The sequence below is a fragment of the Camponotus vicinus genome, unplaced genomic scaffold, assembly GCF_025532165.1.
Source record: "Camponotus vicinus isolate PSW18456_S1 unplaced genomic scaffold, iyCamVici1.0 SCAF_6, whole genome shotgun sequence".
Taxonomy (NCBI): domain Eukaryota; kingdom Metazoa; phylum Arthropoda; class Insecta; order Hymenoptera; family Formicidae; genus Camponotus; species Camponotus vicinus.
Window position 1 is genome coordinate 7272299 of NW_028141978.1, and position 24019 is coordinate 7296317.

Here is a 24019-nt window from a genome sequence, read left to right on the forward strand (position 1 = left end):
AAACAGAATACAGTTTGTATTTCGAGACTGGTATACCTTTTAACTAACGGATTGTTTGAGATTTTTGACTTCTTTCCAATCGAAGAATCTCCCTTAGCTAGAAAACTTTTAAAAAGAATATCTAAAAAATCACAAAAGATAAATGAAAGAAAAATGTGACCCTTAAGAACTTTGACAAATTAACATAAAGAAAGCTCGGATCTCATGTATCTTCCACGACTTGGCGTAATGGCTGACTGAAAGGTACAATGCAATATGCTAATATGTTTATTGACGAAAAACATATGACTATTTGACGTAGTCTGATTCTGAGCAAAGTCTAACGGCCAAGGATCTTTACCTTGTCATTTATCAAGATTTATAAACGCTGCAAACGTATACTTTATTTACAATTCATTAAACAATGGGGAAATGTTTGTCTTTCTCTTAATTTTTCAAGAGATTGAAAACTCGTTATTGGATATATATCTTCTTACGCAATAAAAATCAGTATGTCTTTATTTTATACCGTGCAAAGTGTGCCGTGATGATGCAATGTAACACGAGGAATGAAGAATGTAAAATCATTTAATATATCCAGAAAAATAATTGTCGGTATCAGTTTCAATACTTTCGAGATTAATGATATTCTTCGGATAAATAGATATCTTGCGAATATTAAAAATGTTAAATATCTTTAAATATTTGTTTTAAATTGCTAAATATTTTTGATTTAATATTCAGAAAAATACTTATTGTCAGTATCGAGTAAATTCTCGGTGAAATCTATATGTTAAATAAAAGAATGCGCGCGTGTGCGGGTTGATTCTATTTCTAAAAAAATTCCATTTTTTCTATTTCTACATCGATGCAGCGATTGATGCAGGTGAAATGATTGCACCGTTTCATCGCTTTTACAGCTTTATTTACAAATACCACCCCGCCAAATCATCTTTTTTTGTTTGTTAATCCATTTAACGTGTAATATATTCGATTGAAACGGCATTGATCTATATCGATTGAGGAAGGGGTAAGGAAGCGGGTGAAGGGCGAAGATTGGATCGACAGCTAAAAATAGGCTACAATTGTAGAAGAGCAAAACCGAGGAAAATCTTCGTTCTAGCGAGAGGTTTACGCGGCGACAAAATCGAAGGTCACGTATAACGGTTTAATATCGAGAGAGAGAAAAAGATTGCTCAATTGTCAGATCATTTAATCGAAACAATCGAGCAATCAAAATGTTTAATTATTGTTACAGAAAGATAAACACTTTTGTTCGATGAAAATTAAAGGCGGATTGATGCAATGTTATCTCTAATGTATCACGTATAATGCATTGATTTGCAAATAATTTTATAAAGATAAATATTATTATAATAAAAAGAGATATACCGAATAAAAGTAGCTCACTAATGATATATATAAACTTCGTTAAATGATTAATTATGTCTCTCGCAATCATATTTATATAATTTTTTATAAGTCGAATAAAAGATTCTTCATCGAAAGTAATTCCAGTAATAATAGAAATAATTCACGACGGAGAAAAGTTTCGGAATATAAAATTATATAATTTCGAATCTCTTTGAAATAGCTTCGAGTTTTGTCGCCGGTATTCTTAGGAATGTCGTCTCTACGGGAAAACTCATCTACCGTACGAAAATGGTATTCTAACGCGAAAATTCTCAACCTCATTCCTGAACACGGCAAGTTTTCGCTCTCTCAAATGAAAAGCTCTCTATCGAATTTTATTATTCGCTTCGAACCTCGATCGATTCCACTAACTGAGCTGTCGCGGGTTGAGACTCGCTGGATCTATACGTCTTTATCTAGGTCTCGACAAGAGACTGCACGAGCGGTTGCGATTCGCGCAAATATCGGTGGGAACAATGCCCGTTCGCTTTCGCGATTCGGAGAATTTTTTCATAATTTTCTTTATCCTCCTCGCTTCCGCACACGCGTGACACCTCTCGCGTCTCGTCGCTCGCATTAAGTAGTAGTTTGGCTACTCTCGTTAGCAAAAACCGTATTTCGTATCGGCTACACGTATAAATTGTGCAAAAAATTTAGCATGATTAATCGTATAGGTAGGCCTTTCTTGTCGGAAAAGGCACGCGTACATATACATATATATACCTCGCGTCGCGTATTTACCGTGTGTCTCTCGTAGTGTATGCATATATATATGTATGTATGTATACATAATGCATAAGTCGTGTATACAAATACATGTGTAGATATACCATCGACAAGAAAAATGAGCGGTAAAAGAGTATGGGGGGAAGGGAGGTAAGGGTTGGGGGAGGAAAGGGACGAAGGAGATTGAAGAGCGAGGGATATACATCTAGTACAATGATACCCATAATAGCGATCGAAATAAATATCCTTTTGCACTTTAAATACATGAGAAAATCTCTGTTGCTCTTGTTTGTACTTCCACTCTAACGATATTGCTAAACTTCGATTATGCCAAACAATACAACGTTCTTACGCGAATATTTTTTCCATCGGGCTTCATTTCCCTTCTCTCTTTCTTTCTTTTCTTTATATCGATATGACTGCAACTTTTGTCATCACCCGAGCTGTCGTGAAAGAATCAAGTTAATTATTAATAAAGTTTAATACTATAAAACATTATTTGATATCATAATCGACACCAAATAAAGTGAGAAAGAAAAGAGAGAGAGAGAAAGAAGAAAAAGACAAAGAGAGTGTGGGGGAGAAAGAGAGAGAGAGAATGATAGACTATTACTTTATAAAAGAAATCGAAATAAATATATAAAAATTTTTGTAATATGAAATTAAACTAAAACTGTCTGGACATTTAAACATAATGGATTCTTTTTGAAGATACTCCTGTAAAATTCATCTAAAGTGTTAAGACATCTATAGATATATAACGTTCAATGTATACGTATATATAAAAGTCAACGAGTAAGTTATCTTATAAATAATGTTATCAGAGTGTTACATGTTCCGAGCGTACTCGGAAGATCATTCGATTTTCCGCGAATTCTGTTATCTTCATAAAAAGCGTGAAACGCTGACTTGTCTCAAAGTGTCGCGAATCGTAGATCCCAAACTCGAAGAGGTAGTAGTCATTCCAATCCAATGAGATATTTTGTTGACAAGACACATTGCAGGAATCCGCTACGATTCGCGATAAAGTTCGCGCATTTTGCAAATATGTAATCTCGTCTTCTGTTCGCTGCGAATTGTAAAACACATCGTCACCATGTGCAAACACCTCCTCCGAGAAACAATGGCATTATCGTCGCAAAGCAAGATACAACCGTGTGGGTTATGGTTTTTTTTCTCAGACATTTTATCAGAATTTATTATTATTTCGTGTAAACGTTTATAATAATTATAATTTACAATTACGATGGGCTGATGATAAATACAAATAGAACAACGTAATTTGGGACCAAGGGAGGGAAGGCAGGAAGGGTAGAGTAGAAGAAGGAAAAGGGAAGAGAAGAATGGATGACTGGAGGAAAACAGTCGAACATGCGTGGATAAATGGATGAGTGTGGATGGATGCGGTTTTATGTGTAAAGGACCAGGATTAAGAGCAAAAGTCGTATGAATTCGCGTGATCGAACACGTCGTACTAGTATGAAGAGACACGTCGCCATCGCTTCCCTCGCGATCATCGACGTACGCGTTCGCACATACGAATTACTCTCATGTATGATTCGAGATAATCGAATTTAAAAAAAGGAAAAAAAAAACAAATAAAAAAAATAAATGGGAAGAGACCCGGATTTGGTAAAAATTGCGAGAAGAGGATCGAAGAATTTATGTATCAAGACGCTTATAACGATGTTGGCGACGATGAAGATGATAATGCAGACGATGATTATGATGATGATGATGATGATGATGATGATGAAGATGAAGATGATGATAATAATAATGATGATGATGTCTCTTTTGACCGAGTAAAGTCACTGCTAGGATTATTAAAAAAACATAACGTTTATTTTAGAAAATTCATATCCAGAAAATCAATATCCAGAAAATGAAAAGAACACAAGATTAACGTTTGGCTTGTTGATTCGGAGGTGAGCGATTGGGATAGGAATTTATGTTATATTGGGGAAAACAAAGAAGTAGATCCAAGAGAAAAGGGCGAAAAGAGGAATGGAAAGAGAAGGATGTTATATTCAAGGAAGATCCGCGAGATCGATCAACAACGTTATTCTCTGATACATCGTGACGGTTTTCGCATCCTGCCACTTTTAATCACACATGCACACACGCCCGGTCCCGCCTAAATTAGCCCCCGTTTTCATTTCAAAACATTTTGGAAAAAGATAGAGATAAGAAGATCAAAGGAAGAAGGATACAAATGGGATGATACTCGTCTGCGCTTTTATCGTTCGACTTTTTTCTTATACAACGCTAAGTATCGAGAGATAGGATAAAGCACGAGATACAATGTACAAAAAAATAAATATAAGTGATGTCAAAATCACACAGATTTTAATCTCGAATTGATTGTAATGGAATCACAAACATGGGATTATATCGTTGCGCATTATATTTAATTTCTTGTCGTCTGTATCTCAATCTTTACTTCATCCTTTGTCTCGATCCTAAAAGACTCGTCTACAAAGGACGCAAGTCGCAAGATATTCTATCAAAATGGAACAGATTGGAGTTCCATTGCGATCAAAACAGCAACGATAAATTACAATACTTCAATTACACGCTACATTCTCGCTCTCGTTTGAAGGAAGGAGGCGGGGGGATAGGAGAAGTCGCCGTTTAGATGTCAACATTCACGATTTGTCTCATTCTCCCTCGTTTTTCCTTTCTGTGTTTCTGTTTCTTTCTTCGCAACATATCAAATGACGTTCTCGGCGATTTTTAGACAGTCTTGTTGCGACAGAGACACCGATTATACATCAAGAAATATCAAACGACAATAGGAAAACGTTTACCCGTTCACGTGTAATTAGCGACTAACTTGTTAAAACTGTCTCCCATAGCGATATTACATAAGCGTGATGTACGTGTATGTTTGAATGTGTGTATATATATGATGTCAGCACGTATATACATATACTTAATTATACATATATATACGAGAAGAGCGAAAATACTTAGCTCCTCGTTTCCTGTTTTCTTTTTTTTCTCTCTTTCTTCGCGTCGGATGACGAGCGCGATACAGAGAGTGTGTTTGAATAGTCTTTGACCTCCCGTTAGAGTCTCTTGCAGTCTTCTCTTATAATGTGAAGAATATATCTTTTAGATCCGTTTAGTAACGATAGAAATACATCACGCTTCAGATATGATCTGCGTGATATACACGGTACACGTCGAACGAAGCCTCGCATCTCACTCCATATATATATTTCTAAAATGTAAAGGCAATTAATTTCAATACGTTCGATGATTTTATTCTATACATTGTTTCGCGCCCGGTCTATCTTAGCCAGTCGATAATTTGCATATACAAATAGACTTGCGTGAACAACTTCTTTCGATGTGTACACCTTTACGGAGGGGCTAGGTGCCGCGAGCTTCTTCGGATCTCGATACTCTACGCAATGATATTCTCGAGAAGCACGATTCGTAACACACAGAAATTCTCTCGCGAACCCTTGGAAATGAACATCGCATAGGACGAAAGTAAATATGCGATTATCTATATATTCGTGTGTATATGTGCGTACAATTTGTTCTCTCTCCATTCTTCTCGATCACGATACGAATTTACTAAGTGATAAATATATTCTGTGGTGTATATATTATAATCTCTCTCGTGTATAATATAATAGAGAGACGAGAGGCAATGAAATAGAAAGTGCGAAAAAGTCGAAAGATTCAGACGCCAGGATCAGGATATATACGACGATCTAACGTGTGTAATCTCCACGCTCGATGATGACAATAGCAAACTGAGCGGTTCACGTCTTATCCTCCTTCTGCATTTCATTCCACAATCACACGAAATTTAAGAAGCGTATGTGAACGATCGCGACGACGAGCAGAACGACGACGAGCAGAAACGTGCTCTCCTTCTCTTTTTACACAATTGTGATAATAAGAATAATTATTTGTACGCTACTGACGATCTTGATTGATTTATCTCTGCGTTATAGATAAAATTCTAAGTTGCAGATAAAATTGCAATGCGATAAGGAAAATTCAAGAATAGATTTTAAGACTATCGGATTTCAGTAAGAAGGAGATAACCGCCAAGTTTTTTTTCACCAATTGTGACGAAAGGAAAAGAAAGGAATTTATGCATGAGAAGAGATATATACCAAGTTGCATGTGAATTGTGTGGAAAATTGTGATGGTTATGTTGCGGAGAGAGGAGAAAAGAAAAAAGATAAAAACAGCGAGAGCGTGAAAATCAAATTACCACTGATGTCGTTTTGGAACTTAATAACTTAATGTATTTGTTTTTTTACTCTCCTTTCTCCTCCTGCGTTCTTCCCTTCGTATAATAATATTCGTACTTGCTAGACAATGTGAAATTTAATTTAAATGACAACTGGGTATAATGTAGTAGATTCATGCGTGCTTTTCATTTTCTCATTCTCTTCGCTTCTTCTCGTACCTCCGCGTTATTTCTTTTTCCTGTATTTTAGGTTTTCTTTTTCTTTCTAACGTTACACTCTTCTTCTTTTAATGGTAAATAGCGAACAGATTCTGGGAGTAATGATAGTATGTTATCCTCTGCATTCCGTATCTCGTCCCAACGTTGTGATTCATCTTTTAGTACTATATCACTTTTTTGCTACTCGTGAAGCTGAATAATTTAGCGCATACTTTTCTTCTGTAATGTGCGTTACCGATGATCACCCGAGGGATATACGCTTTGACGAGACAGGGTATGCGGGAAAGGGGGAGATGTGTGTGTGAAGTGTGTGTGTCTCCTCCTGTCCTTTCCTCTGTTCATCCACAATTCCTGTTCCTTCATTCAAATGGATCAAACAAGGATTACATTTTGTTTGAAAAACTTCGTATCAGAGAAAAACTAAATGATCCATAAGGCTCAATTATTCCTCCTCGCCGATGATTGCCTCTCTTCGCACGTTTTTACTCCATACACATTTCATAATCAACAATTTTTATTCACTCCGAATATCGACAAAGCTTCAATTCCATGTCTAGGTTCAATTTTTAGAAGTATCTTTTCCTTAGCATCATCCGCGAAAGGAGAACACAATCAAGCTTAAATAGATTATTCGAGTGTTCTCTCATGTTCAAGTTTTTCGAACCGGGCGTAGCAGCTGTGACGGTGGCATCGGCAGCAGTGTGCGGTCGTAGGACAAAGAGAGAGAAAGAAAGAGAAAAGGAGAGAAATGAAAAAGGACCAATTTCTTTTTCAAAGAGAGATTTAAGAAAGGGGAAGGCCTGCGGTTAAAAAGAAGGAAGGAAAAGAAGGAAACGAGGTACGCGCGAGGGACGAGAGGAGATGGTGGACATGGGTGGATGGATCCGGGTGGATGGACATATGGGTGAGCACTTCAGGGGGACGGGGGGACGATAGAGAATAGGATGTTCTTATTAGGTTTAGAAAGGACTTAAGCTTAGGAAGGTTAGTTGTCGCCGCCCTCCTGTGGCTCGTCCCCATCGCCCTGCGTATCACTGGTCCACAGAGTGAGGTTGTCACGCAGCAACTGCATGATCAGCGTGGAATCTTTGTAGCTGTCCTCGTTAAGTGTGTCCAGCTCCGCGATCGCGTCGTCGAACGCCTGCAAAGGTAAAATAAACACGTGTCGGATATTTTTCATTCAAATTCTTTATATTATTCTCACACAACTTTATTTTTTAATATTAATTATTCTACTTTTAAATCCAATCTATTCACTCAGAAATTATATCATTTAAATATATATTTAAACAGAGAATAATACTAATGGATTATTTAGGAATTTACCTACCTTAATTATTATTAATAATAATAAAGGTAAATTCCCAAATAATCCATTAATATTATAATTATAAAAATTGTATCAAATGTACAAGTATTCTATGTATCTTTATCAAAGTAAAATTGTTATTTTTAGCAAATGTTAAAATACAAGTAGAGAGTATGAAGATGGTTAGTGCGGCATCAGTGGAGACATCAGTTTATATCAATATGTATTAGTAAAGAATTTAGAAAAAAGCAGATTAAGAGAAAATCAAAGATTAAACGGCACATCAGTCATACAAAAATTAATTAACACTCCAAGAAGTAAGTCAAACGGGCCATTAAAGGATAAATTCAATGTCACGTCAAGGATTAGAATACACGAGAAAATGATAAATTTTAATTAATAAGGCTGCTGATCTTTGATTTATTTGTTATTTTATTATTTAATAAATATTTGTAAAAAATAATATATAATAAATAAATATTTATTAAATTTGTAAATATATATAAAAAATATAAATATTTACTTTTTAATATTCGATATAACAGAAAAATACAATTTATTGTATTTTACTTTCTTTTTATTAAACCGAATAAAAACCTAAATTAAACGAATAGAATTTATTTTTAGCAGAGGTGTTTTAATCAAAATGCATAGCCTTAATTTTCTTCTTTATCAGCAGTCTTATCGCGTACGCAGTTCAACGACGAGCGCGTTAATATACACAAGAACGAACTTATTAGAAAAAAATTTTCCGCGTTGAAGCGTCAAACGCAAATTTTTCACAATCCTCCCTCTAACCTGCTTGGCTAGGTGACAGGCTCTAGCCGGGGAATTAATAATTTCGTAATAAAAAACGGAGAAGTTGAGGGCAAGGCCGAGCCTGATCGGGTGCGTAGGCTGCATTTTCGCCTTCGCAATGTCAAACGCCTCTTGGTACGCCTTCTGCGAATCCTCGACTACCGCTGCAAAATGCAAATCAGCCTCTATTCAGATTACACCTTCCACGACCTCATTTCTACGCCATGACCATCGTAGTAATAAATCGTTGTCGTCGGGAAAAGGAACGAGAGAGGGAGAGCGTAGAAGGAAAAAAGGAACGAAAACTAAATAAAAGGAGAGAAAAATGCGAGCGAGTTTCAACGATTCTCCTCGCGTCTGTCCTACAAAGACCGCTTTGCTCTGAGTTTTGCTCGGCCTTGAACGAATCGTATTCATAAGTCAATTTTCCATTAATCTTCCACGATGTGACCGAACCTGACGTACACCTTTGTTTTGAATCATTGCGTGAGTTAATCAATAGTTAATGTAAATATTAAAAATTTGAATAAAAGTGATTATTTTTCACGATTATCGATTTGCATGTGCTACCGAATACCAGATGCTGTGCATGATAGTTATTAAAATAATCTCATATAATTATGACGAGTGTTTTTCTTTCGTATCTTTATTTAAAAACAATTTCCCGATTAAAAATAATAATATATCTCACAATTATACTGTCATTAATAAAGATATTTTTTAAATACGTGTGCACATAATTTTTTAAAAATATAAAAATACTACGAAGAATTCTATAACATTCGCAATATTATCATATTTATGTTATTATATGTTTCATAAAAATTACTGAGAAATTATTTCCAAATCTATTTATGTATATCTATGTGTATATCAGGTTTTATCTCTAACTAAATATTTTTCAAGTAGATTTCAGCTTTAATACTACTATCTATGTACAGTGATTTCAACATATTTCAAAATTGTCACTATGATATAGTTTGATAAGACGTTTTGAATTAGTCAAATAAAAAAAAATATCGATCTTTATAGAACAGAGAGAAATAGATAGGTAGGTAGGTAGGTAGGTAGGTAGGTAGGTAGATAGATATGCAAATCAACAAAGCGCTCGTAATTTTTGTCACCACTGTGCACCATCACCACCATCACCTTCGCTTCTCTCTCCTATAGAATTGCTAGAAAAAATTGCTAGAAAGAAAGCGATTAGTTCACTGGACGTGTACCTGTTTGGCCAGCTGACAGGCCTTGTCTGGGGAGTTGAGGATCTCGTAATAGAAGACCGAGAAGTTGAGGGCGAGACCTAGCCTGATCGGATGGGTAGGCTGCATCTTTGACTTGCTGATTTCGAACGCATCTTGGTATGCCTTCTGGCTGTCGTCTACCACGGCTGGATATTACGTGGATTATAAGCATGTCTGTCTGTCTTATTTGCGTGAACTAGCACGCTTCGAGTAGTAGTGCTTCGTGTATCAAATCGATTTAAGAGTTGCTTAGAACTTGAAAGATGCGATAATATCATGGGTTTATCGCATCTCAAGGTATAATATAATGAAAACATTTTTTATATATTTATAGCTTCTAAGAAACTCCAATTAATTAGCACTAGAAAATCTTAATTGCTTTTTCTTAGTAGAAATTATTGGCCGATTTCTCGAATCATTTATCGATTTGTCTTACTTATGTGTTCTATGCAACTCAATAACTCTTACGTGCTTCTAGACAATTTAGATATTTTCTCGAAGTAGAGTAAATCAATATTGTGATATCTGTGATTACAACTACAATATTTAATAATAACACATTAAAACTATGTAAAATTATAAACTTTTCTGAAAAATTACTTGATTAAGATAATAATATACACTTAAGAGCCCTTTTAATCCAATAAATATCACGCATTCGCTTCAAATTTTATTATTTGCTTTTATCGAAACTTTAAAATCAGTGTAAATATCAATATTTTTCTATGAACTTTATAAACTCTCCCCTTCATATAATGCTCGTAAAAACATAACTTTGTGTCAATGCTTTAAATAAAATGCGAAAAAAATGATAAAAATTAATCTAAGAAAAGAAATTTTCAAATTCATCATTAATATTTACAATTATAGATTTGTAATATCGAAAATATATACAAAAATTTAAAAAATACAGAAGCTTCAAGAAAAATGCTATTTTTCGATAAAATATTCTTTTACAGTTTATATTTTACAAATTCTTGAAATTAAAATTCGTGTAAAGTTTTACCCGCGAACAATTTTCACTATATAAGTGACTGCAAATAACCGAAGCATCTGTTGACGTAATTGTATCACACGCAAGAATACTATAAATGTTCATTCGAGAGAAGTACACTCAAAAACTTACATACTATGTAGTCGAACATAATTGAGAACAAGATCAAAGTGAGGAGCCGTTCGTGAGATTTTGGCCAATTTTGCGAATATACTGCACGTTGTGTGATTTAATTTTAAACATCTGTCAGCCTTGACAGTCACATCGATATCGATTGCGAAAAATCACTACGCAAGACGATCTCGTATTTCGAGAGCTTGCTTCTCATTTTGATCCGTTTCACGAGAAGGATCTCATGGATAAGCTCATGTGTAATAAAAGATCGATACGTACTATTTCTGGTCTCACCAGTGGCGACTTCTGCGAGATACCTATAGTAGTCACCCTTCATCTTGAGGTAGAATACTTTGCTCTCGGCATTGCTAGCCTTGGGGATCAGGTACTTATCCAAGAGTCCCTGCAAAGATACAAATGTAGATAAATAAATAAATGCTAACATGATAATTGTTGAGAAAAATATTCTTCGAGATATGTAAAATAAAAATTTCAAAAATAATAAAATAGAATTCTGCTGTATTCCAAGTTAATTTCTAGATTCTACATTTGACTAATTAATAAAATACAAATTTAAAATATAAATAAGAAGATAATGTAAAAAATGATGTAATGAAACAAATAATGTTGATGAAGAAAAAGATTTAATCGTGGAAATTATGTTGGGGAGAAACTTCGTTGATCCAGCTTGCTTCATTAATCAAGTAACTCTCTTATCTAGACAAATCACCCTAGTGTGATTAGATTGTATTTCGTAATTGAATTGATTTATTCCTGCGACGTCGCGTAATTCACCGATTCGTTCTAATAGAGTAATCAGATTGAGGTTTGGAGAATTAAAATGAAAGAATACGTATAAAATTATTTTAAAAAATACAAAATGTAATAAAATATTTTTAAGAATAAATCAGACAATTGTTATTTTAAATAAATCGGTTATTAATTATTGTTAGATAATATCTCTAATAATATACGAATTAATGCAGATAAAATGCGAAAAATTGATGCGCAACACGCTGTGCCGGTCAATGACGAGTCACTTGACGCTACGCACATTCATACATCCTGGCTACTTATAGTGACGTAAGAACAGTGTTGGCCGACTAACTTTACATGCGCGAAACTCGTAAATAGCGCGAAGATATTTATTGCGCCTTAACATAATGCATCGACGCCAGAGATGATGAAAGGTCATCAGTCAACATTTGTCAGAATTAATTGTCTAGCGATATTGATAATATAAAACAAAAAAAAAGATCAAGATAATTTTCTTATGAAAATCGATTCTTTTTAGAGATAATTAAAAAAAATTATTTTTACTATTATTGTGTACTTTACAAAATAAGTATCATGTGTATTTTATTAGAATCTCAATTTAATAATTTCAATATCGAACCTTATATATTATATGTGTCTACGCAAATCGTTGTATCGATGCACAAACGTGCCGTCGTAAATTATTACATTGCGCATAATCGTGTGATTACGCGGCGCGTCGCAATAAAAAGAGGAAACAAAAAAGGTAACCATGTTCGTACGTCATCGTCGTCGGGTTGGCTCTCTCGCATATCGAGTTCACGAGCGAGAAAAGACCGGTTTTGTAACTTACAATCTTGGTAGTTGTTAATTTTTAATCTGTCACGACAACTTTATCCCTTTATAGAGAAATAAAATCGCGGCTGCAAATAATCGAAATGCGTTTCTCCACAAGCTCGATAAAAAACTGTATTAATCTGTAATTAAACTTTGCGAGAAACACTATTAATTTCGAGATGTTCCAATTTTATTATTATAAATTGATCTTTTCCAATTTCTTGCACCATCGAATTGCAAGCTGCATTCGATTGTAATATTTCTTCTGCGCTCAATTCTAATTATTCTTATTTCTTTTCCTACTTATTACAACTTCCTGCAATCTATTTTTAAAACTATCGTTTCGCAAAATCACGATGGTCCGTTTAAGACGGACAAAAAGACAGTCGACTTTTTCACGTTTTCCCATCTTCGCGCCTATTGAGCTAAAGATATCTTCGTTTTTATTAAACCATAGAGCGATCTATGAAACCTGACTGCGTCAAGAGAGATGCAGTACAATATGCCATCGCTTATGGTCGATGACGTGCATAGGAGAGCCCGAGAACAGGTCCGACGATTGAGTTTCATAGCTAGATCTTGCTCCAATTTCACCGTTTGACGTGCATCTCGCGAACTACGATAAATCTGACTAATCCTCTCCTTCTCTCTTTAAATATTTTCGTTGCAATTAACACTCATCTCTTTAAGCAAATCCTCGTACAAAAAATTTTCTATATCGAATAACTGAAATATGTATCTCTTGATTTATAATTGAAGCAATAATTGTGGTAATATGAAAATATTATTTATTTTACGGAGAGGAATATTATTTAATTTATTTAATGAACAAATGTGCGAAGATTTTTAATATTTACAGATATCTAGAAATTTATCATCGACGAAAATTAAAAGAGAAATTATTTACGTTATCATACATTATCGAAAAGACGGTGCATATTTTTTTTTTTTTTTTTTTAAACATGACCTCGAGCGAATTTAATTTTCCCTTTAAGAAAGAGCCGATTCCATTTACGAAGCGGAACGTGCCATTTCCGGCAGTTTGAGGTACGTCCGTTTGAATAGGCGTGTCCCGCTTCCTCTTCCTTTTCCGTTTATTTCCGGATACTGGAAAATATAGTTCACGTAATGATAACGGAGATTGGACAAGATTCCGAGGATCGCGAAAAAGCATCTGGTGGCTTATAATTCACCGAGTTTAATGAGTTTTCCGACTGACATAAAGCTCGAAAGGTCACGCTTTAATATCCCACCGTGGATGTTACGCAACAAGCGTCTCAAAGCTTAAAACTTGAAAGAGATTAAAGAAATTAAATAACAATGCATAAGTATTAGTAAGAGATAATAAAAAAAGTTATTTATAATTAAATTCTTGAGATGTATAATCGAAAGAATTGAAATAGCAAGGCTACTTTTTGAGAAACAAAAGGCGCAAGATTCTTCGTATTAAATGTTATTATGTAAATAAGACGATTCAAGGCTAAAGGAGAAACACAAAAATAATAAAATTACCTCGGTGTTAGAACCGATATTACCAGGACAATACGGGGATTATTCTCAAGAAGAAAAAAATAAGAGAGCTGGGTGCTCTTTCGAAGGAGAATCATGAATAGAAGCTGTAATTGATCCGTTTGAAATTCAATCCGGAGGATGATCTTCATCCTCTAGAGTAAGGAAGCGAGCGCGAGAGGTGATGGAAAATTGTCAACTACGTAAGATGATCCTCAGGTACGGAAGAGAAGCGGGTATATTGCTTGCAAACGGGTTTCGATGCTCGAGGCAAAATCCGCAGTACACAATTCACTTTATCCTTTCCCATGTTGACATTCTATTATACAAAATGCCTGTCCGCTCCGAATCGATTTCTTTCGAATACTCTTATCATGAAAATTTTGACTTAGTGTTTAGCAAAAGATTGAAACAAGATCTTTTCGCAACTTATTTTAGCAGAATTTAGATGAAGAGAATTTTTAAATTAATATTAATATTAATTAATATTAATTAAAAAATTCTCTTTTAATTAATATTAATATTAATATTGAAAATTAAAAATCGATCGAATATTAGACATTAGAAAGCTTATTTTAAATTGCGCTTCTTAGCGAGTAAAAAATATCATGACAGTTATAATCTACAATATATATAAATGAGAACTCAAGAGAAACACATTTCCTAATTACTTTCTACAACTTGGATTATTTTGCACGATAATCGCTTAGACAATGTAATTAAAACTTCGAATAAAGAACTCAACGTCAACACAGTTCGCGCAAATATTCCTGACGGAGCAACCAATGCTAATGACTTCGTAGACACACTAAAGACGATATTTTCGTAATTGCATTTCCTCGTTTCGTTATCGCGTCGACGATGTAGATAATGACGATGATGATAATGAATCGCTAACAAATACTCGCACAGTTAGACAGGAGTCCCGTCTGAAATTAACGTCTCCGATTCTTTCAAACGGAAAAATTTCTCGTTAGAAAGCGGATACTTTCTGACAATTAGACGACAGATCGATATGAGAAAGCGAATGCTCGTTATCGGTGGCAGCTTTCTTTCATCAAACTGTCAATCCTCTTTTTCTTTTTCCCATTTTATCTCGTTCGAAATAAAATGGGAAATTCAAATATCAGAAATATTATAATAACTTTCTTTGCTATATATATATTATGTGTGTAATGTTTTTATTTAAAAAAAAAGTATAAATCTATAAAAATTCGCACATATTTTTCATTTTTAATTTCCATAATAAAATATTAGTGAAAAAAATAAGTTGCATAAGAGGAGGCTTCAATAGTATAATATTAATAATAATATTAATATAATTGAATAAATATTCAGATGTGTGTGTTCGGGAATTTTAGGCGCATGGAAAAACGTTTCAGAACGGTGATTAACTCACTGTGAGAATGAAATCATCATTCTACGATTATATGAAATTGATTATTTACCATCTGTCGCAACTCTGCCCCCACCTCTTAGACGTCGATTACTCACCGCACATAACTCTCTTTGGACACCTTTTCGGAGTTCGTAGCTATGTATGGAAGAGAACAGGAAACATCGTGACGGTTGCAACGTCGCGGAAAAAGAAACGGAATGCACCGACTATTCAGAAATTACGAGGGGAAAAAAAGACAGTATCGGATTCATCAATACGGAAATTTGAGGAAAACGCACCTCTTTCTCTCGTTTTCATCAATTTGATCAGTATTAAAAATTTTGAGATATAATTGAATTCGAAATTATTAAAAATAAAAATAAAAAATTGATCAAGTAATTGTGTGATTAATATATCACGCAAAATTTTTAGAAAGTATAATTTTGAATTGTATACGTGACATTGAATTGTATATAGCATTACGATATAAAAAAGTATTTTTAATAATACTGTAATGACGATAAATATGAAATATTTTGGCGATATCTAGTCATATGCGTAGAAAATATTAGCCTAATATATTTGTTTTAGATGAAAATAATAATTAACTGCAAAAATGACAATTTAATAAAATAGTACGTGACACCTTGAGCAATAATTTAATATATGCGACTGATTATCTAAAATTTCCAACATGATAAAAAAATCATTAACTTAAGCAATGTCTTGTAATACTTTTATTCACAATAGGAATATTAATCGTATCTTTAATTTTATTTAAATCCGCCATTATAGTAATTATGTCCATTTAAACTCAATATCTTGCTAAATATTAAGTCGTCAAATTTCTAATTATATAGATTTTGATATATTAATAGAAATAAATTCATGAAAATTTATTTAATAAAATCTAATTAATAAAATAAACTAGATGTTCTTTATATAACACATAATTTATTTTTAATATAAATTAAAAGTACGAAATCTAAAGCTATATTGAACATGTTACACTTCTTATGATTAAAATTTCTGACAAGTAAATGTCAAAGATACGACATCATTGTGTGTTGTAACTTCCGCGATTTCGTAAACTTTGAGAATTGATTTATTGCCATAACGCAAGAATGCGATAAAACAGATATATATTGCTACAACAAAGTCCGCGCTGTGTCCGGTGTGAAAATTCACGATAGTGCCAACTATTTGAAACACGATATCGCAAATCCGAGTGTGAGAAACATCACGTGTGCGCGAGACGGAAAATTAATTTCGACCAACGTACCAGCAGAAATCCCATTCTTTCGGATGTAAATTCACATCCCGGACAGCGAACAAATAATGCCGAGTTCACCAGCCCACGTTTATCGCGAATTTATCATTGATATATTGATGGATCATTTATATTGTGAAGATCTCGGAGGATATTGAAATCATGCAGATAGCGCGAAATTAATATGCATACGCAAATGATTAAGATATATAGCGTAAAGAATGTCAAATAAATAGAACAGAGAGAGAAAACGAGAGACTATAGATAGAATATAGATAAATTACGGATATAAATTTGCACGAAAAAACGTTAATGTCAAAAATTATTAAATATTTAATTTTTGTGAACATTTTTTAATATTTTGATCCAAATTTTTTCCATTATTTTATACAATAAAATAATATTTGTTTTATACAATAAAGTAATCTTATATGAAATGATAAAATAATACTATATGAAATATAATTGTATGAATTATGTAAAAAATTCGTATAAAATAAACAAAAAAACCTAGGAAATTAACAAATATTGCATATGTGACGAATTTTATTAATGGATCGTTTTATGAAATCATGTCAAGCTATGCGGCAGTTCAAAGGAAAAGGTTTCACCCAAACAGTTCCGCCGGAGCTCTTCATCAAGACCCACAGAGCCCACTCAATTAATCTTATTACGGCTTGATTGCGTGTGCGACGACTCGTGTCAATATATTACCCAAAAATAACTCTTGACAATTCTTTATCACTTCATATACCGATAAAACAACGGAAATCAAGTATTATGTCTCAATGTGCAATGATGCAATCTCGAAGTATGCATTAAAAAGAATTATTTATAAAAAAAAAGTACAAAATTGTCGAAAATGCCACTTTATTTTAGCGTATAAATAATTAAACAAATTTTTACTTTTTACATGCTCCAAAAATAAATTGCTGAATTATCGGGGAATTACTTTACAAGATGAGGCGAGAACCGTTAAAAGCTCGTTTTCCATCATCTAGGTCGTGCCAAGACATTTGTTCAAACACGTTTATTCCTCGACAAATACACAACTCACGTTTTTATCCTCTTTTTTTTCTACTTTCTGAACGAACGCGAAGCTTTTTTCCCCTATATTTCAATGCCGCCTCATCTTTTATCGTTCATGTCGCCGGCTTTTCTCGTCCAGAGTGACTACGATCAATAGCGGCAAGGCGACACAATGAGCCTGACCGCTGAGCAAACACATGCGCGAATTACGTATACGAGCAGTTTACGATAAAAAACGAGAACGCCGATCGGAGTAAAGACAAAAATAAAAATTGTTTCTAGCCATCGCTGGTTTTTTTATACGTGCATTCCATGCATCCGTTCTTATAAAAAGATAAATATTCGCCAGAAATACAAATATTTAATTCGGCATTTTACAAGATTTTCACCAAAATTAACCGATATGATAATTAACAAAATTCTTCGTCAATTCGAAAAATAAGTATTACTTTCACGATACCCTTCAAATTAACGCATTACTCGAAATAAGCTTTTTCAATTTACTTTTAGGCGAACACAGCAAATTCTCTTTGCCGACAGAAAGGGGCGATCGATACCTGCAAAATATATTCGGAATAGATGAAAAAAAAAAGGTATCACTTACCAATACGTCGTAGCAGATCTCGCGCAATTCCTTTTCGACCTTTTCCCGGTATTCCTTGGCCATCTGCTGTTTACGCTCGGAGCCCTCGGTCTTCTGCTCGATGGAGGAGATTACCCGCCACGAGCTGCGTCTCGCTCCTACGACATTCTTGTACGCCACCGAGAGCAAGTTCCTTTCCTCATTCGACAACTCGACTCCCGTCTCGGTGACCGCCTTCATCGCGGACGCCATATCGTCGTACCTTTCCGCCTGCTCAGCGAGTTTCGCGCGTTGCACCAATTCCTCCTTATCCACAGACATTGTGTCGGCTGAAATCAGAAAAATGTCTCAATAAACTGATAATTAAGAGTCTTAATTAAGAATCTTAATGATCACTCGGTCATAATTAGACGTTTATCACGTTTTTCAATCAAAACACTGTCGTACATATATTTTACTCTTTGACATTCGCGCTTAATAATACGTGTAAGTATATTTATAAAACATAAAATATGAGAATTTATTTTGAATTATAATAGCAAATTATGATTTTTGCAAAAATTCTCATGTTTTTCCCAACAAATAACAAAGACTTTTTTGCGTCGATATTGTTAGAAATCACAGAGAAACTGTCGAGCAAAGGCACCTCGAGATACACGAGGGATACAATACGCATCAATACAAAGACCGATCGGCTTAGCACGCTGCAATATGGTTCTTTGGACACTGTATTCGTAAAGATTGCAAAGAATAGAAGCTCCTACACATGCATACACACACAATTTATTTGTTAGAAGCGGACACAACTATATTTCGTCCATTAAATGAAATACAGCTCGATGAACTATAGAGATACGCCTTCCTTCTGGGAAAGATCAATTTTCCCTTCCTCAGAATCATATTATGCAGCAAAGAAAAATAATCTTTCATTTACCAAAATGTTTCGACCAGCATCTGGTATCTTCTTTCTCATTCTCTAAATACTAGAGAAAATTTTAAGAGGCTTTCTATTTTTTCTCTTACAAGTTTAGCTTAAATGCGCTTCTAAAAAATTTTTCGGTTAAAAAAATTACAAATATTATTTACAATAATATTTTTTAGAAAGTGGCGAGCAGATGGAGAAATAAGCATACGCTTTCCCAATCTTCCGATGCCTGTTTTTCTTCAGAGCAGATGTTTTGTATCTTGTAATATCGGTTTTATATAAGTATTATGTCTCTATGTATTCTCCAATTTAAATTTTCGAGTAACTTTTAATGTAAGAAATAGTTAACATATTTTTAATGTTCTATGTAAAATAGACTTTAAAGGTGATTTCAATTATCAAAAAAATATGAAACAAACGTTAGATATGTTAGATAAGAAAATAACTTTTTTGACAACAAATTAATTATATTTATTTTGCTGACAGTAATTTAATTTATATGTCTACAAAAAAATTGAAAAATTTAAAAAGCATTATAATCTACTATGCATATGTTTGTTATGTAAATTTTTTGCTTTCTTTTCTTAGCAATTAATAAATTTGTCAAACCAAGATAAAGAGATGTATTTATAATTAGAAAAAAGAATGTAAAATAATAACGAAAATTTTAACGCACTGATTTAAATTGTTGCTCCTAAATTTTTATTGTGTGCGTATGTGTTTGAACGAACAAAATATAGCTTCAAATATATAACTATCTATATTTTTAATGAGGACATTTACTTTCTAAAGATATTTTGTATCAATCTCGTTTCAAATAGAAGATAAATACTTGTGATATGTAACGCATTTACAGCCTGTTGTCAATTTTATCCGATAAAATGTTCAGGCAGAATTTTCTTTGATAATTAAAAAAAGGCCAATTTCGAAATTTCAAGATAGAAAAATAATTGAGAAAGTTTGAGTTATAATTTCTCTTCTCTCAAAGAAAATTTTAATTAATCAATTTTCTAGTTTTTCTCATGTGTAGCATTAATATACAATTTTATAAATAGATAATTATGATTATGTATAATTATCATTGTTCTGCATTCTTAATGCTACAAAAAAACGCGTGTAATTATAATCGTGTAATTATAGTTAATAGCTAAAATATCTATTGTAATGTAATTAATGTCGTAAAAAAAGGTGGAAATTACATGTATCTCGAGCATAACTACTAATCCAAGTGCTTCCCTCGGTCTGATGAGAATTTAATCGCCGGAAAATCAATGATTAATATGTACGTGACACGATAAAGACTAGGCTAAAGTAACAAGTAACAAGAGGATTAGATTGTACACTTATTCGCGTTTATCGCATTTCTGTGGAAACCGTACAAAGCTGTCCGTTTCTCGAAAATGATGCACTATGAAATGCAGGACCTCGACGTCCTTTGAGTATTATCGATCGAATACTATTATCCAACAAACACGTTACGTGATGCGAAACTTTGGATATCAATATCATTTAATATTTGATTAACGACAATTCCACACAGAATAATGTTTTACAAATTACCGATGACAATCGGATAAACAGGATTATTTGCTTTTATGATGCTTAATAAAATTACATTAATAATTACATGTACAACAACAAATTTTCTCTAAATTATTAAAATTTTATTCCGATTATTTTAAAAGCAAAAATAAATAAGATTTTTATTTGCACTGTCCATCTTTTTTAAATCAAGATTGTAATTATTACTTTATTATAATATTTTCCGGAATAATATAATACATTATTTTCATTCAGAAGCATTTCAGAAGTCACATTTTTTTACACATTAATCACTTTTCTCTAATTTTATCAGAAATGTCGATATCGAGATTTACAGTTTATCTCATACCATTCCGTCTCTTATCTTTAACCTATCATTTTAATCGATCACCGGGTGTTTTACGTATCGTTAATCACATACGATTACGCAACTTACACAATCACGAATGTTAGCCTTATTTAATATTTAATATTAGCTAAGTTACTGTTTATTATTTGTCGTTCTTTTAGTAAAATTTAAGAACGCGTAATAAATTTCACGTAATTGAATAGTTTTATTAACTGTTAAATAAATAAATTTCACATTATTACTCTCTTTACGCGATTATCTAAGATCTAAATCATCCTGAGTAGTAGGTTGTTTGTAGCAGGTTCGATGCGCGTTATTTCTTCTCTCTTCGTTCCTTTTTTTGCTCGCATCTGCCATTCGGACGCAATAAATCACTCTAACGACTTGGCGACTCGGTCAGAGGGTCAATATCTAGTCGGTGAATCGCACGCACGTGTGAATCCATGAGCCGATAAGAGGATCGGTCATGTATGATAAACCGAACGAGCGAGCGGATGATTACGTTGTCATTGTGTCACACATGGGATGTACAATACTAAGGACACATCATTACCGAGAAATTGAAAAACGCAAATTATTCCCACAGGAGTTGCCATGCGATCAGTATTACACTATAATAATGAAAAATATCACTTTTTTAAACGTATTCTTTCTACAGATGCATCATTTACGAGACAGGAAGATTTCTAGAAGCAAAAAATATAGCATAGAAATGTATACAAATATAATTTATCTAGTTTAAAAAATACTCTTTCAAAGATTGTTAAAATTTTGCGAAAAAATAAAATTTTACAAAAATAAAATTAGTATTTAATTTTTAATTAAATTTTTGAATTTTTAAATTCTCTAATCTTTTAGAAATTTTTTCAAGTTAAAAAAAAAAACAGTAAGTTCCATAAAATAAAAATCTAGATCTCATGTTTTAAAATATTTCAGTCTTTAGATTTTCTCAGTGCAACGTTTAACTAAATGCAACGAAATGTCGTAACGCGTTCGTTGTACCGATCGGAATGTTACATCGTCGTCGTAGTACGCGAGAGGGGAAACGATGATGATTCATACCGTAGAATTGAAAGAACGAATTACACTTGTGACTGAAAAGTGAGACTAGACGCATTCATGAAGGATATTAAGCGTAAACCGCACATAACATGTTATTCGTAAATCATAAATTATGCAAGAAAAATCGAAAGATATCATTTTCGCAAAAATGACGATCTTGTTATATAAATTGTTACGCAATTTTCTTGCATTACGATTTACGTAAATCTATCGAAATTCTGTATAAATTCTCGTAAATGCAAGATAAATATTCGTGCTTTACATTGACATTTATAAAGATAAATACAAAAGAATCTTACATAAATTTACCACGCCTTCTTTAAACACGAATGCATTCTTGGTAAAGATAAGAATAGAAATGATTTCCCTCGTGACACAGAAATGACTTCTTTCGAAAAGTTAAAACTCTAGTTTCTTTCAGAATTAATCTTCAAGCGAAGGCAAAGCGATATTATACGAACAATGAGATCGAAACACGCTCGTAACGCATCGAAAGATTTCCTAAGGGAGGTCTCTGGCAGGGATGCGCTAGGAGGGATAATTAAATAGACATTGTAGCGCACGAAAGAAAATTCTTTTGTAAAAATAACTTGTAAAGAAAATACGTTGCGCTGAGAAAGTTTCTCGATGATGCACACCCAATTTCTTGCATAAAGTATGCATTCCTTCAAACCTGTTTTTAACGACTATTTATATAATAATTTATATATTTGATATATATATTTAAATATACATTATTATTTTACATTCAAAAATAAAAAAATCTTGATATTCATATTTTTACTTTAAAATTTTAAAATGAGCAATACTTTCATATTTTTTACACTTGTGATTAATCACGTTTAAATTGAATAATTTATTAAATATTTTTTGCAAGTTTAAATTCTACGAATTGTAATAATAGTATCTATCGTTAAAAGAAAGTGCCGCGAGTGACAAGAAACACCCTATATATATATACGCGCGGATTGAGTGGGTATCACATGGTCTGCGATGACTCATTGCTTTAATGCCGGTCGATGCCGTTGAAAAACTCACGAAAGAGAGGCAGAGTTCTAAGGGCCACTTAACCTTCTGAGGGAATAATATAGATAGATTCTCCCCTCTCATTCGAAAACATCCTTATAAATATCAAAGAATTTGAAAACTTTGCATCATTAATGAGGTTCTTTCTCGATATCATTTCTCTTTTTCTCATTTCTTTTTGACATTTATATTTATTTTTCTTAATTTCTTTTTTTCTAATTTTTCTCCTTAATTTTTCTCTCCTAATTTTCTTCTCTCAAAGATGTATCACTAAATTATCAAGTTTACGAGACACACTTGTATCATTGTATAATTTCAAAATTATATACATTTAAAATTATTTTTTATATATTTAAAATTATATATATATTTTTTACATTATTTCTCTCTCTCACATGTTCTTTTTCAATACAAGAATCTACTGAAATAATTTAACTTTCTTAAATAAAGATTGAAAAGTTGTGTGATATTCTGTGAACTTCAATGATTCAATTTCCGCAAGAATGCGGAACATATCTCAACGATTTATTTACAACGCTAGAGCGATACATTGAATTAATCAGCTGTTTTGGTGTTAAAATAATGCGATTCTGCTCGCGCGATGACTAATGAGCAAAAGTGCAATTGCATCTAATCGTATGTGACTAAGAACATTTCTTCGTCAGTGAATCGGATAATTGTCGTCAAGGATGGGAGAGTCGAGGAATGCCGGAAGTAATGCTGGCCATGTCACCTGCTGTA

General features: G+C 33.2%; 1 protein-coding gene across 4 annotated transcripts in view; it reads right to left on the reverse strand.

The window, feature by feature from the left end:
* Positions 1–3280: 3280 nt before the first annotated feature.
* Positions 3281–24019, reverse strand: part of 14-3-3zeta (tyrosine 3-monooxygenase/tryptophan 5-monooxygenase activation protein zeta) — a 47241-nt gene continuing 26502 nt past the window's right edge. For 3 of the 4 annotated variants that reach the window (XM_083101840.1, XM_083101838.1, XM_083101841.1), the window contains exons 2-5: positions 18396–18703; positions 11292–11415; positions 9887–10050; positions 3281–7697 (exon numbers count right to left, since the gene is read on the reverse strand). In XM_083101840.1, the coding sequence (XP_082957966.1) occupies positions 7542–7697; positions 9887–10050; positions 11292–11415; positions 18396–18695 (744 nt within the window). In that variant the 5' untranslated portion in view covers positions 18696–18703 and the 3' untranslated portion in view covers positions 3281–7541. Of the gene's footprint in view, positions 7698–8663; positions 8828–9886; positions 10051–11291; positions 11416–18395; positions 18704–24019 lie in introns of all 4 variants that reach the window. The other variant, XM_083101839.1, reaches the window with a different exon arrangement.